Raw genomic sequence first — 12,353 nt, forward strand, 5'->3', positions numbered from 1 at the left:
ATACAATAAAATAATGAAGTATATAGGCACATTAAAAATGTTTTGATTGGAGTGTTTGAAGTGAAATTCCAACGTTTGATTGTATATTAATAATTACGAAATGTGTAAAGGAAGGATTTTTTTTTTTACGTTTTAAAAGGCATTTGTGAATTGAAAAATTCTCATTGTAATCTTGTATTTAAATCATTTTGGGGTCTTTATATTCAAAAGATAGTGTAACATATTTGACAAATGACTTAAACTTGTGTTGACACTACTGGAAATTACACCTGAAATCTGAGCAAAATTGTGCCGTAAAATTAAAATTGTGAAAACAAGAGTGAGTGATACAAAATGTAACAGACATCAACATTAGTCCAGGTCGTTCCTTCCTGCAGCAGTCAGACTTTACAACCAGCAGAGCTCCCAGTAGACCACACATTCAACAAGACTTTCAAACTGACTGCATTATAATACACATCAACTGTGTTCATTTATACTGTGAAAATATTTAGCTCAGGTGAATTTCAACTTAAGGTGCAATATATCAATCTTTCAATCAGGTATATTATTACTGCTATGTGAAATAGCAATACCTATTGTTCATATTTTTCAATATTTCTTGTTTATATTGTTTATATTGCTTGTTTGATATTTAATGTCCTTTTTACTGATGCCCTCTATTTTTTGCTGTCCACTTTGCTGCTGTAATACTGGAAATTTCCCCACTGTGGAAATAATGAAGGGATATCTTGTCTTATTACTGAAGCGTCAATCATTATTTTATCCAAAATGACTTTCCATTTTATTCCATTCCTTATATTTATCTCGGGTATGTTTATAAAATAGTTTAAAATCAGTCAAATCTGAGTGGATTCACGTGGCTTTTGATTACAAGTACATATAGGTCCGCTGTCATGAGACAGAAAATAGAAAACTGATAAAATGAAGACGCTTTAAACTGAGATGTCTGTGTTATGGTTATGAGGTCATTCTTCACTGGCGCAGGCGCTCTCGGAAAACCCCATTTCTTCGTCAATATGTAGCAACTGCGCGGCTTGGTTGTCAGCGAGCTCACAAATCGCAACTTTGGTATTCACTGAAAGGGTAACTTATCTGCCTGAACCGTAAGGATAATGTACATATATTCCCTTATATAAATACGAAGACGGATTCACGCTGTGAGGGCAATTTCAACGTCGATGACCGTCAGTGTTGTGGATACGATATTGAGGTAGGTCGCTATCCGCCACCCGGCACCACTGTGTTAGGTCGGTCGTGAAGGGCTACGTTGCTAACAGTTAGCAGACTCACCAACGAAAAGCAGCTAACGCAACGTTATCAAATAGAAACAAACGTCATATAAACAAAATGGTGTACCTGTCGCACACGGATAGTGGTCGAGAACCAGCTAGTAATTGTATCATTATAAAGTGTGTTATAACATCAAAGGAAACATCGGTATAGTTAACGTTTCAGAAACGTCAAATTGAATGGGGGACAGCCAGGAGGCGGGTCTTGCTTTTTAGGCCATCAGCAAGACCTGCCTAGCTAACGTTAGCTAGCTGGATAGGCAAGCAGTGGCGCTATTCTGTTACTGCCTGGTGCCTCTCCAACCGGCGTCATACCGTATCCGGTGTGTTAGCACGGCTTGTAATGATTTGGATACGGTAAACTTGTCAATATCGATGAAGTGTTGAATGCTAATTGATACAGATACGTTAGAAATGGCAACAATGGCTAGCTATGTGAAATATCTGTCGCGTCAAGCTGAACTGCTAACAACGGGACTGGGATATATTTTTGAAAGACGTGACGTGGTAAATCATTCATCATTGCTTAACGTTTCACTGGTTAAGGATCAGCTAACGCTAGCTAACTAGCTCTGCGCTAGCTGAGCTCGTTAGCGTGCTAACAAAGAGCCGTTGCTCCTCCTTGCTTTGTATGCTCGATGTTGCCATTTCAAATGTCTATAGTGACACCTACAAGGCAGCGAAGAAATAGGTACGTAAGACAAGGTTTATGTTGATTAAAATGCTAATTTAACTAGTTCGCGCTGCCGTTTCTCGTATCGGTATCTTATTGCTGCTAACGTTACTATGTTTAGTTCTGACATTGTGGTTGCTTACGGTGGTAATGGCTGCAAACATGGCAGGATAACATATAGAAGACTATTAAGAAATAAGACTTATTTTCATTTCTGCGTATTTTGCAGACATTAATTAATGTCACGGTACAAAAATATGTACAAAAACAATTGCAAAAATAATCATACTAACTAGCACCGGTCTTTTGCATCGAAAATTTAAATGTTGATAGGTTTATGGCTTTGCAGCGTTGGCATAGAGGCGATTTCAACAATGGGCTTAATATTAGTTATTCAGACAATAGTCATTAACATCAGTAACATAAGTAGCGGAATATGTGGGTTCTTGTTTATACTGGAGACAGCTGTCGGCTGTGCTCAATTAGTTACTTCTAGGCTTTAACAAATGAGAGGCACTGAGAGGTTAGTGTGTCATTCGGAACGGCTGTGGAATGCGTTTAGGATTTGTACCACATTACACACTTATAAACGCTTATCTGTATTATATACTTAATATTTACCTAAAATATTAATCTTATGGTATGGGGGCACATTAAAGACAAATTTCTCCTTCCTTAATCAAAAGTGAATCAGTGCCTTATGCTGAAATGCACATGACAGTCAACTTAAGAGATAATGTCTGAGACACAAGATATGTAGTGTCTGTCACCTTCTGATGAAAGCACTGTTGTTAAACTTTATTTGTACTGTAAATTATACTTGTGAACACTTTGGCTAGTGTCTTACAAATCCTGTTGATATTTGACATAACGTTGGCTACTTTTAGAAACAAGTCAAGCAGCTCTTGTTTTCTTTTTTTTTTTTCTCTTTCAGTGAAGCTGGAGTGTCTGGCCATCCTACCATTGCATACAGTTGGAAGTTTGGTGCCTGCTGTAGGCTGTGCACATTTGTTTCTCACCAGTGATTCCTTATGCTTGATAGAAGCTGCACGCTGTGTCTTACAGAATGGATGATGTGGACTTAAAGAGACTTGTATATCAACATCAGCAATCTCTAGTCTGCTGTGGTGTTCAATCTTTTACAATTTACAAGAGAACACCTCCCATCCTACACCTCCAAGCCCTGCACTATATATATGAAGACAGTCTTTGAGCAATAAAAAAGACAGCAGGAGATAGAAGTTGTAAGAATTTCTGTCTTTTTTTCTTTTTAAGGCACAGGTCGATACTGCTTATATAAGCTTATATGGCGGACATGGAAGTATCCTTATTTTAATTTTACAGTTATTAGACTCCCTTACTACTACTAGTGTGGGTGGTGGGATGTCGGAAAAGCCAGACGACAAAATGGTGAAGTTCCTGGCTCCCCCTCAGAAGAGTGGAAATGGCCCCAGTTCTGGTTCAGATTCGATGGTGAGTGAATGCCGGCCAACAGAAGTGAGGCGCCGGCATCACACCATGGAGCGTGATCGATGTAACCCTGAACACCGTTTCTTACGCCGCAGTGTCATCAGTGATTCCAATGCTACAGCATTGGCACTCCCTTTACCCAGCAAGATCCCCATCCCTGCACCTCAGCGGGTTCAGCTACGGGAAACAGCCCCCCAGCGGCAACAGGCTGCTGCTGTTGCTCATTTGCCACAGCCTGAACCAAGTTTAGTGAAAAATGAGGAATCTGCCAATAGTGGAAAAGGAGGAGAAGAAAGAAAAGATAAAGACATAGCCAAGGTGGATGTAGTGCCTTTGGAGCAGGAGCCTGCCATTGTACAAGATATCTGTGATGGAGAGGTGGTGGTAGCAACCCACTCCGCACCATGCTTAGGAACAGAATTGCCAGGTCAAACAGAATCTGATATCACCACTGAGGTGAAGGTACATCACGAAGAAGAGGGGGAGGAAGAAGATAAGGACTCTGCCAAGGCACGAGCAGAGGCAGAGCAGAGAGAAGCTGAGAAAAAAGTACAGGATGACATTGAAGAGGCAGAGACCAAAGCAGTGGGAACATCACCTGATGGGCGTTTCCTAAAGTTTGATATCGAAATTGGACGTGGCTCCTTCAAGACCGTCTACAAAGGCTTGGACACCGAGACCACAGTGGAGGTGGCTTGGTGTGAGCTGCAGGTATGAAATTGAGATATTACTTATCTTCCTTTATTGCTATTCCTATCAGTTGTTAATGTAATTATTGATCATCTTTAATTGGGTCATGCTTATTGTTGCGTTTTCCTGCAAGTGTGATCATTTCTTTTTGTTAAGGCTGTTTGCTTTTACCAGGCTTAAGCATGGTGGAGTAGAGCCAAAGCAATTTCCTTCCAAACTGTTACCTGAGCTACAGCAGCTGTCATTTCCCCTCTGACAGAAATGGCGAGCATTTCCCTTTTGATTGTTTCACATTGCATTCGTCAGAAAAGCATAGCTTCTCATTTCCTTCTTTTGCTTTTGTGGTGCCACTCAGTACATACTGACTGGCATGACTTTACATAAGACTGAATGTCTTAAGTAAAAGGTTTACTTCACCATAAGACATTGGCAAATGACCAGAAGTTATCAAGGCTTGTAAGGCTTTTACAATTAATGTGTCTAGCACTCTGACACATTTTAGACTCTGGAAATGGTCTTGGACTTGACTTAGGGGTAGACCTTTTTCATTGCACTGGTAATGAGCAGAATTCATATAGTCATGATAATGATTTTTCATATTTCATACTGGCAGACAACATTATGTACTATTTAAAAATAAATTATATTGACCCTCTTCTGGAGGTGCATAAAAGTTGTAACTGAGCAAGTTCTTGTCAGGAAAAGGTGAAATTAATTAATTCATGTTATTATAATACATTTTGAATATGGAGCATATCAAAAATGCCATAAGTAAAACTCCATGACAGTAAAATACCATTACAGTGATTATATTTTGCAATTTCCAGAATTGAATGTGGCAACAGTAAAAATAGACTCACACCTTGATGAAGTTTTTATGTTGTCTTTAAAAGTTTTCTTTGAACATTGATATACTCAATTTAATTATTAAACCCATTTCATTGTAATCATATCTAAATGCAGGATGTCTGTATTCAAGAATCTGTCATTTTGCTTTGAATCTCCTTCAGACTAATAGTGATTTTCTTAAAATTGTATGTGAAAAAATTGGAGCTCTGCTGTCTGTCCAGTTAGCTACAAGGCCCACAGCAAAGTTTGACCTCATTCACCACATGAATGTTTGCTTTTACTGTCACGCTTTCATCCTGCCATGAGAGGCATAGGCCTCACACGGCAGCACATACAACCATAGCTACACATGCACTCTGCTTTCAGAACAATGTGAAGATTACAGACACGTGCCCCTCCCCCCTCACACAGACCAAATCAAGCGCATGCTCAGTGCATTCCTGCTCTGAATGCTTGTGTGAATGTAAAATGGGTCACATTCCTGATAGAGGAATCTCCTGTGTGAAGTGAAACAGGCCAGCCTGCCAAGGCCTGCTTCTAAACTAATCAGTCCACTTACCACCTTTTTAATATCCTCATATTTTACCATATGTCTTTTTTTCTTCAACCAATTTTCAAGAAAACCTTAATGAATAAAAAATAGAAGTATGCCTTCCTACTTTCATTAGACAGAAAAAAGGTTCAGTTTGAAAAGTCAAGGGAAAATCCAAACCAAAATGTGCCTGTCTGTGTGGTTTATAGAGAATGATTCACTAAAATGGACAAGGTGTAACTGCCTCTCTTGAGGCTCGCCTAAACTTGCTGTTGGATCTAGCTGGGTCTTTTCAGTCCAATCCACTCCAAGGGGATGATTTGTTGAAGTTTTGCAAGTTGAATGACAACAGCTTTGTTCCATGCACATGGTCTGTTCCGAAAAATGTAACCTGACACTCTCATTCCCCTTAGTTTCTCTGTCAACTCAAGGGTTTCGGTGTTAGAAACTGTTGAGAAGCTGAAATCCCCTCTCACATGGTTGTTAAAGCTGTCCCATGATCTCTGAAGCGGTAGTGTTACATTCTCCATACATCCTGAGGGCAAATGTAGTGTAATATAAAGTTAGCATATGTTATTTTCTGTATGCTTTTTCTTTGGTTTAGTTTCAATTGCTTAGTTCTTTTTCAGACATTCGTATAATTATGCCATTTCCTCTTCTGAGTTTGACAGTAATAGTAATGGTTAAATATACACATGCAAATATTTTTCTAAAAAAGAAAAAGCAAACAAATTCCATCACAGCAAATCTTAAGCTTGCACTGTTTAAGAAAGTAGTAGGGGCTCATTCAGTTAATGTAGTTATTATTTTGTTTCCTGTTGATGCCAGAATCAGTGATGTAGAAAGTAATCAGCCTTGCCTTGGTGTCTGCTGGAAACAACAGCAGCTCCCTTGGCTGTATGCTAATGAAACAAGTATGACAGGTTTTGCCTCATAAGATCCTTTAATCTTCCTTAAACATAGCAAAAATTCTAGAGCCACATTAGCAGTCCTGTGACACAGTAATACTCAGTACAAACCAGAAAACTATGTAAAATGGTTTGCTATTCTCAGATTCCTACTGATAGTGGGACCTAAAGGTGTTCAAACAAAACTGTTTCTCCTTTGTTCTTTTCCATTTATTACACGTATTTGTCATGGACAAAAACAATTTAATCTCAATCTTTAATCTCACAGTAGAATCTAAGGCTGGCTGGAATTTAGTCATTTTAGAGGTATGTTGTCATGAGCTGAAGTGTTAGACAAGTGGAAATTTGGTACCACATGTCACGACGAGTTCTTCAGTAGATATTTCACCATGGACCAGAGCGTGATTGATGAATCAACCAATCCACTTAGCTTTTCCCCAACATATGCCGCAATTGTGGCTAGAAGCTGTAGTGTGTAAAGTTTGAATAAAGTGGCCCTGGCTTGTTCAGTCTGGAAGGCCATCTGTCCACAATTGTCAAAGAATTTCTAGGCGTCCACCGTTTTTCACCTCACCCATGAACCCACACATTTGTTTCAGATCTCACGTTGCAGGCATGTCTGAACAATAAGTAGGTCACCAAAAAGAGGAAGTCGAGGGGGAAAAAAAAGAATAAATTTAGGAACCTCCCCTTTCTTGCTCACTCATCCATCTTCAACCATGTCATCTTCCACTGGCTGCCTCCCCACCTCCTTCCTCTCCAGTACTGGCTGAAGCCAAGCATTGAAAGATGAGGAAGAGAACCTCAGGCATCCTGTGGAAGCTATGGAAGCTGCCTGTCCAGCTGGCTGATGGCATCCGCTGGAAGTGACACTATATCCATGTAGTATAACATAGTGACAGTTCTGTAATTGCCCTTCATGATTGGAAGCCTTTAGGCTTACCGTGAGATTTGGAATTTGAATAGCTTATTTCTGTTTTAACAATTAGATGCCACATATTTGGTAAGAAGCATCACATTTTGTAAAGTGAAATTCCTGACTGCATTGTCAGCATTCCTGTGCAAAGGCTGTGCACTTAATTACAAATTGTCTCTGTTGCATTTACAGTTTATTACACCGAAAGAACTTAAAAGTCATTCATCAGTAAGGAGGGGTGTGTTGGGGGAAAAAACAGCAGCGTTGAATGCCAGTTTTGTGCATCACAGCACTCAAAATAGTCCACAAAGCTAAACTGACACCATTAACTGTTAAGCATTGTATTGTGTCCTGGTTCCATTCTGACTGTGACTGTGTGGAAGGTTATGACCTTTCAAACTTCTGTTTTTCTTATGAGCAAGTGTGTGTGTATAGCCTTTTTTCCAGATAAAGACAGTTGAAGCACCTTGATTGTTAAAAAAAAAAAAAAAACAATTATTTATTGAAGCCTTTGGTTCACACAAATTAACAAAATCACACTGATCAAAAGGTCTAATAATGCTTTCACTGTTCATTTTGTTGGTTCTCTTTGTGCCTGCCTCTTTGCCCCTTTTGTCCCTTTTTTACTGTATTTGAAATGGATAGCTTGTTTTATTTTCTGCCACGCTGGTTTTAGATGAATAGTCATACTGGCAGATGTGAAATGACCTGGCTCTGTCATCTTGTCTGTTGCTGACAGTTTGATTGACAGTCACAGTGATCCTTTGACCTCATTGCCATGCGTTGCAGTGTCATCGCGATACCAAAAATCTCAGTCCACAGAAATATACTGTACTAACAAAGTAACATTTTAACATGGCCTGTTGGCTTTCAGGTCCATCGGCTGTTAGATCTTAGTCAGATCTCAGCCAGTGCTACCCAGAGGGCTCTATCTAGCCCTCAGTGTCAACCTCAGAAGAGACCTCTGTGCAACGACCTGACACTGCCAGCCCTTGGCATGATCACAGCCTTTTTTTACTCAGTCTATTTTTAGGCTTATTGGGTTATTTATGATGGCCTTTGCCTAGTAGCAGTATTTTCTGCTCTGCTTTGGTACTACTGTAGTTAACTGGCATCAGATGTAATTCTCGTCAGCTGGAAATGCCTCAGGTCTTCAAGTCCTTGAGATAGTATTAAAGCTTGTTAATTAAGATTGAAATTGATATCATGGTTCAAATTGATTTTCAGCACGATGAGCTGTGTTCCAGTGTTTTGCATTATGTCCGAGAAAACACTAAACATAGGTAAAACAAAAAACTTCTGTAGTTAGAAAATCTACTCACAATCATTAATTTTTAATGATGAGGTTAATAATATTACAGTTCAGCTTTGTTCAAAGTTGATGAAGGATTATATTGACCTACCGCCCTGTCCTACATAATATCCTGTCCTCTATTGTTGGACCATAATTAGGGCTGGGCAATAAATCAAAGTTGATTTGTTTCCCAGGCGTGTTGTAGCCCTAGTTCAGCCAATTCAGTTAACTCAAGTTTTGTTTTTAAATGAATACATTGCCTGCATTGTGGAAATCAAGTTATCCGTAACCACAGCTCCTTGTCTGCTATGTAGGGTAGGGCGCTCTGACAGAGCTAGCAACTGCCTTGTATCTAACACATCCTTTTTAAAATTTCGAGGGAATTTCCATTTAATCAGTTTAGACTGAGCAAATATATAATTTTAACTCTGATAATAAGTTGGACTGTCACTTCAACTGCTTAACCGTGCATTGGCTTGTTGAGGGGTGTGCCGCTGAACTGAAGCAATGGGATCATGATTTCAGATAAGTGTTGTGCTGACTCTGCAGAGATGGTCAGAAAGTGTTGACTAGTCTAAATTGGAAGATATAGTACTCTTTGGTTTTTAAATGAATTTCTGCATTGTTCTCCCACTCGCTTAACTTGTGTGTGTCTATATATGTTACACACATTTGCACTGCTGTATTTTCCCCATGCACTCTTTCTCTCACTTTATCACATTTAGAGACTTCACAAGGCCAGTTTTCACAGCTGCGAGTTGATATTGCAGAGGCAGTGGTGGCAACACAGCTTTTTAGTTAGCTGACTCATGCCCACTTTGTCAGATAGAGCCGCTGTGATTCAGCTGCAGCTGCTGTGGCCCTCCGAGTGCCTGGCAGGTTAGGTTTCCTAATTTAAAGACATTTAAAGCCTCTCCCTCAAAATGGTTTGTAGAATGTGATCAGTGATTGACTGCAGAAAAACCTCCTCACACACTCTGTGAAAGCACCTAAACGATTTTGATGTAAAGCTTTATGGCCTAATGTTGGGTTTTGCAAATTCTGACCATCTTTATGAGTTTGTTAATGGGCTGATGGGGTGGTCTCAGTGGTGCTGAGGTGCAGTAAGCCAGGCACAGCAACCTTAGCCAATTAGTCAAGACACTTCTCAATCAGGAAGACGTGCCTAACATTATTTTTTCCGTGATTGGACAGCTGATAGTGATGAATCACAGTAAACATGGGGAGATAGAGGGAAACAATATGGAAACAAGGTCCCTGGCCAAACTCTGACAAAACAGTAATTTTCGAATTTGTTTCCAAACTGTACAGAGGATGTTAAATATTGGTAATATAATATGGAAATATTTCTATGTACAGTATATCTGTGGCTGTAACTGTCCCTGCTTTTTTTCATCTCTTCAGCCGTTAATTTGGCAGGAGAAGATTTTTTTTAAATTTACTTGTTTAAGTATTTTTTAAATATGATTTTTTTTTTAAAGATGCTTATCTTAAAAAAAATTAAATATTCAGATGAATGAAAGAGAAAATGTTTGAATATCTGTCTATAGACTATAGGTGTCCTCGGTTGTAATGAGAGAAAGCCATTCTGTTTGTTTCCCTTCCATTGATTTGTGAATAGTGGGTATTTAGCCTCTCTAATAGGGGTCGTGGATGTACCAGAGACTGCCAGGCACTGATCCCAGTGAGACCAGGACATGGCACAGGCCAAAGAGCTCTTTCAAGTGACAGTCAAAGGGAGTGTGATGTGTGTCTTATGATTGCAAGACTGTAAATTCCTGGAGGGTTTTTACAGGTCCTGGGTCTTGCATGCTTTTAAGTGGTAAGAGAGGTATGTAATTAGTTCATCCTGGCTTGTGCTGAGTAATGCATGGAAAAAAGGTTAGTGGGGTAGGGTTTTGGAGTGGGAGTGAAATTTTTTTCTCTCCTTTATTTTTGTGAAGATAAATCAGGCACTTTTTCTTCCACAATTTTGAAAAACTATCTTTCAAAACACATCTGACTCAACACATCACACCTCGCATTCTGACATCTCACATTTTAGCATCAATTTAACTGCTAGGTTGTGGTCTAAAAGTACTCTTCCTGTGATCTTAATTTCTTTCTTTCTTGTCATCATACATTATGCTGCTGTTTTTTTTTAGTAGAATTCCCTTAAAATGTGCTTTCATAAGTCATAGTAGTATGTTAGCATGTGCCTTCACAAAATAGCCCTCCTAGTTGTGTAAGTGTTTGCAGAAGTTGAAGTAGATGATGTTGTCCAGATAATTGTCTTATGCAGGGAACGCAAATTTCTGTCCGTTTTGACATTTGTTTTAAGTGAGCTATCAGTGTGGCTGTGAGCCTACAGTTGAAATGCTGTCATTGATACAGCAGATTGGTATTTGTGTGGGTTGGGGTGCTGCACACCCAAGGGTAGAAGCTCTGAGCCTATGAATGCTGCTGTGGATGTTTTGCATGACTGGACTGTTCACGTGGTGCACAGAAAGAGAAAAGGGAACCACTGCCCCGCTAGATAAATACTCCACTAAGTAGGTCAGTTGGTCCAAATGCGTGGTGGAGCCTCCCATTACTCACTCATCTTCCCTCACCCTCTGTTTGCTGACATTGCTCCCTGATTCGGTGTGGTCCCTTCCTCCTAATTGTATACACATTTCTGTTTAACTTCTCATTTATGTCAGCCCCATATTGCCCCCAGATATCATAACCATTCAACCTCAAACCTTGAAAATGCCCCCAGCAAAGATGGTAGCAGTTTCAGTTATGCTTTTCTTCAAGCGATGTCACTCACTGGAAAGTTTTCTATCTGTTGCTGACACACACACACACACACACACACACACACACACACACACACACACAAAGGCAAATGCTCATTCTCCACTCACAAATGGCCTGGATAGCCTGGCCTGTGGCCAGGTCTCTGGAGGATTCAAGGGAGGTCTTTGGCTACAGGGTTTCACTGGGCTTGTCTAACTGGTATGGGATTGCTGCTCTATAGTCATGCATGCTGTAATTTTAGGTCATGCCGAGACTTACTCAGAAAACTTGAGGAAGGTGATTGTATGCATTCCAGATTTTTTGTTAATACACAGACCCTACAAAAGGGTTAATTGCCAGTCTGTATGTATGTATCAGTCAATTTATGGAATGCTAAATCCCAAACAATGCTATTAGCTGTGGATATATTTTGCCATAATTCATTGACCAACCCATCAGCTGCCAGACATTTGTTGGCTCATATCATCTGTAGCTTCCTTCACAGTACATTCATGAGCACAATGTTAGCCTCATGCCAGACAGTTCATATCCGAAGAGCTTGTCAATACATCAGCATTACTATTCATTATAACCTAGCATTGTTGATGTTGTGAATAATGATCCACACATTTGTTTAAATTAACAATAACGACGAAGCCAGAATGATTCCTAATAATAATTAATTTGCATGCATTGCAATGTTGTGATAAACATTTTTTGAAACACTATAACAGGTGGTTTTTCCACATCTAAACACAAAACATGATATAATGCTTGTAGATATTATCTTCAGGCTACAGTGATTGGTTATTTATTTTTCCCACAGTGCTTAAACCAATGTCAATGTCAGAGTGGTGCGTGCCTGTTGAGATCTGCATAGAGTGTGTTGGAAAGTAAAAAGTAAAAAGAGGACAGTTTTGATTTGATGTGCCAAGCCTGATTTATTGTTTCTTTTCTTGACATTATAGT

General features: G+C 39.5%; 1 protein-coding gene across 3 annotated transcripts in view; it reads left to right on the top strand.

Moving 5' to 3' along the window:
* The first annotated feature begins 989 nt into the window (after window positions 1-989).
* The window catches only part of LOC143321605 (serine/threonine-protein kinase WNK1-like), a 28,226-nt gene continuing 16,862 nt past the window's right edge, over window positions 990-12,353 (top strand). For all 3 annotated transcript variants that reach the window (XM_076732042.1, XM_076732044.1, XM_076732043.1), the window contains exons 1-2: window positions 990-1,213; window positions 2,900-4,146. In XM_076732042.1, the coding sequence (XP_076588157.1) occupies window positions 3,349-4,146 (798 nt within the window). In that variant the 5' untranslated portion in view covers window positions 990-1,213; window positions 2,900-3,348. The remainder of the gene's footprint in view (window positions 1,214-2,899; window positions 4,147-12,353) is intronic.

This window comes from Chaetodon auriga, chromosome 6, assembly GCF_051107435.1.
Source record: "Chaetodon auriga isolate fChaAug3 chromosome 6, fChaAug3.hap1, whole genome shotgun sequence".
In the NCBI taxonomy this organism is placed as follows: domain Eukaryota; kingdom Metazoa; phylum Chordata; class Actinopteri; order Chaetodontiformes; family Chaetodontidae; genus Chaetodon; species Chaetodon auriga.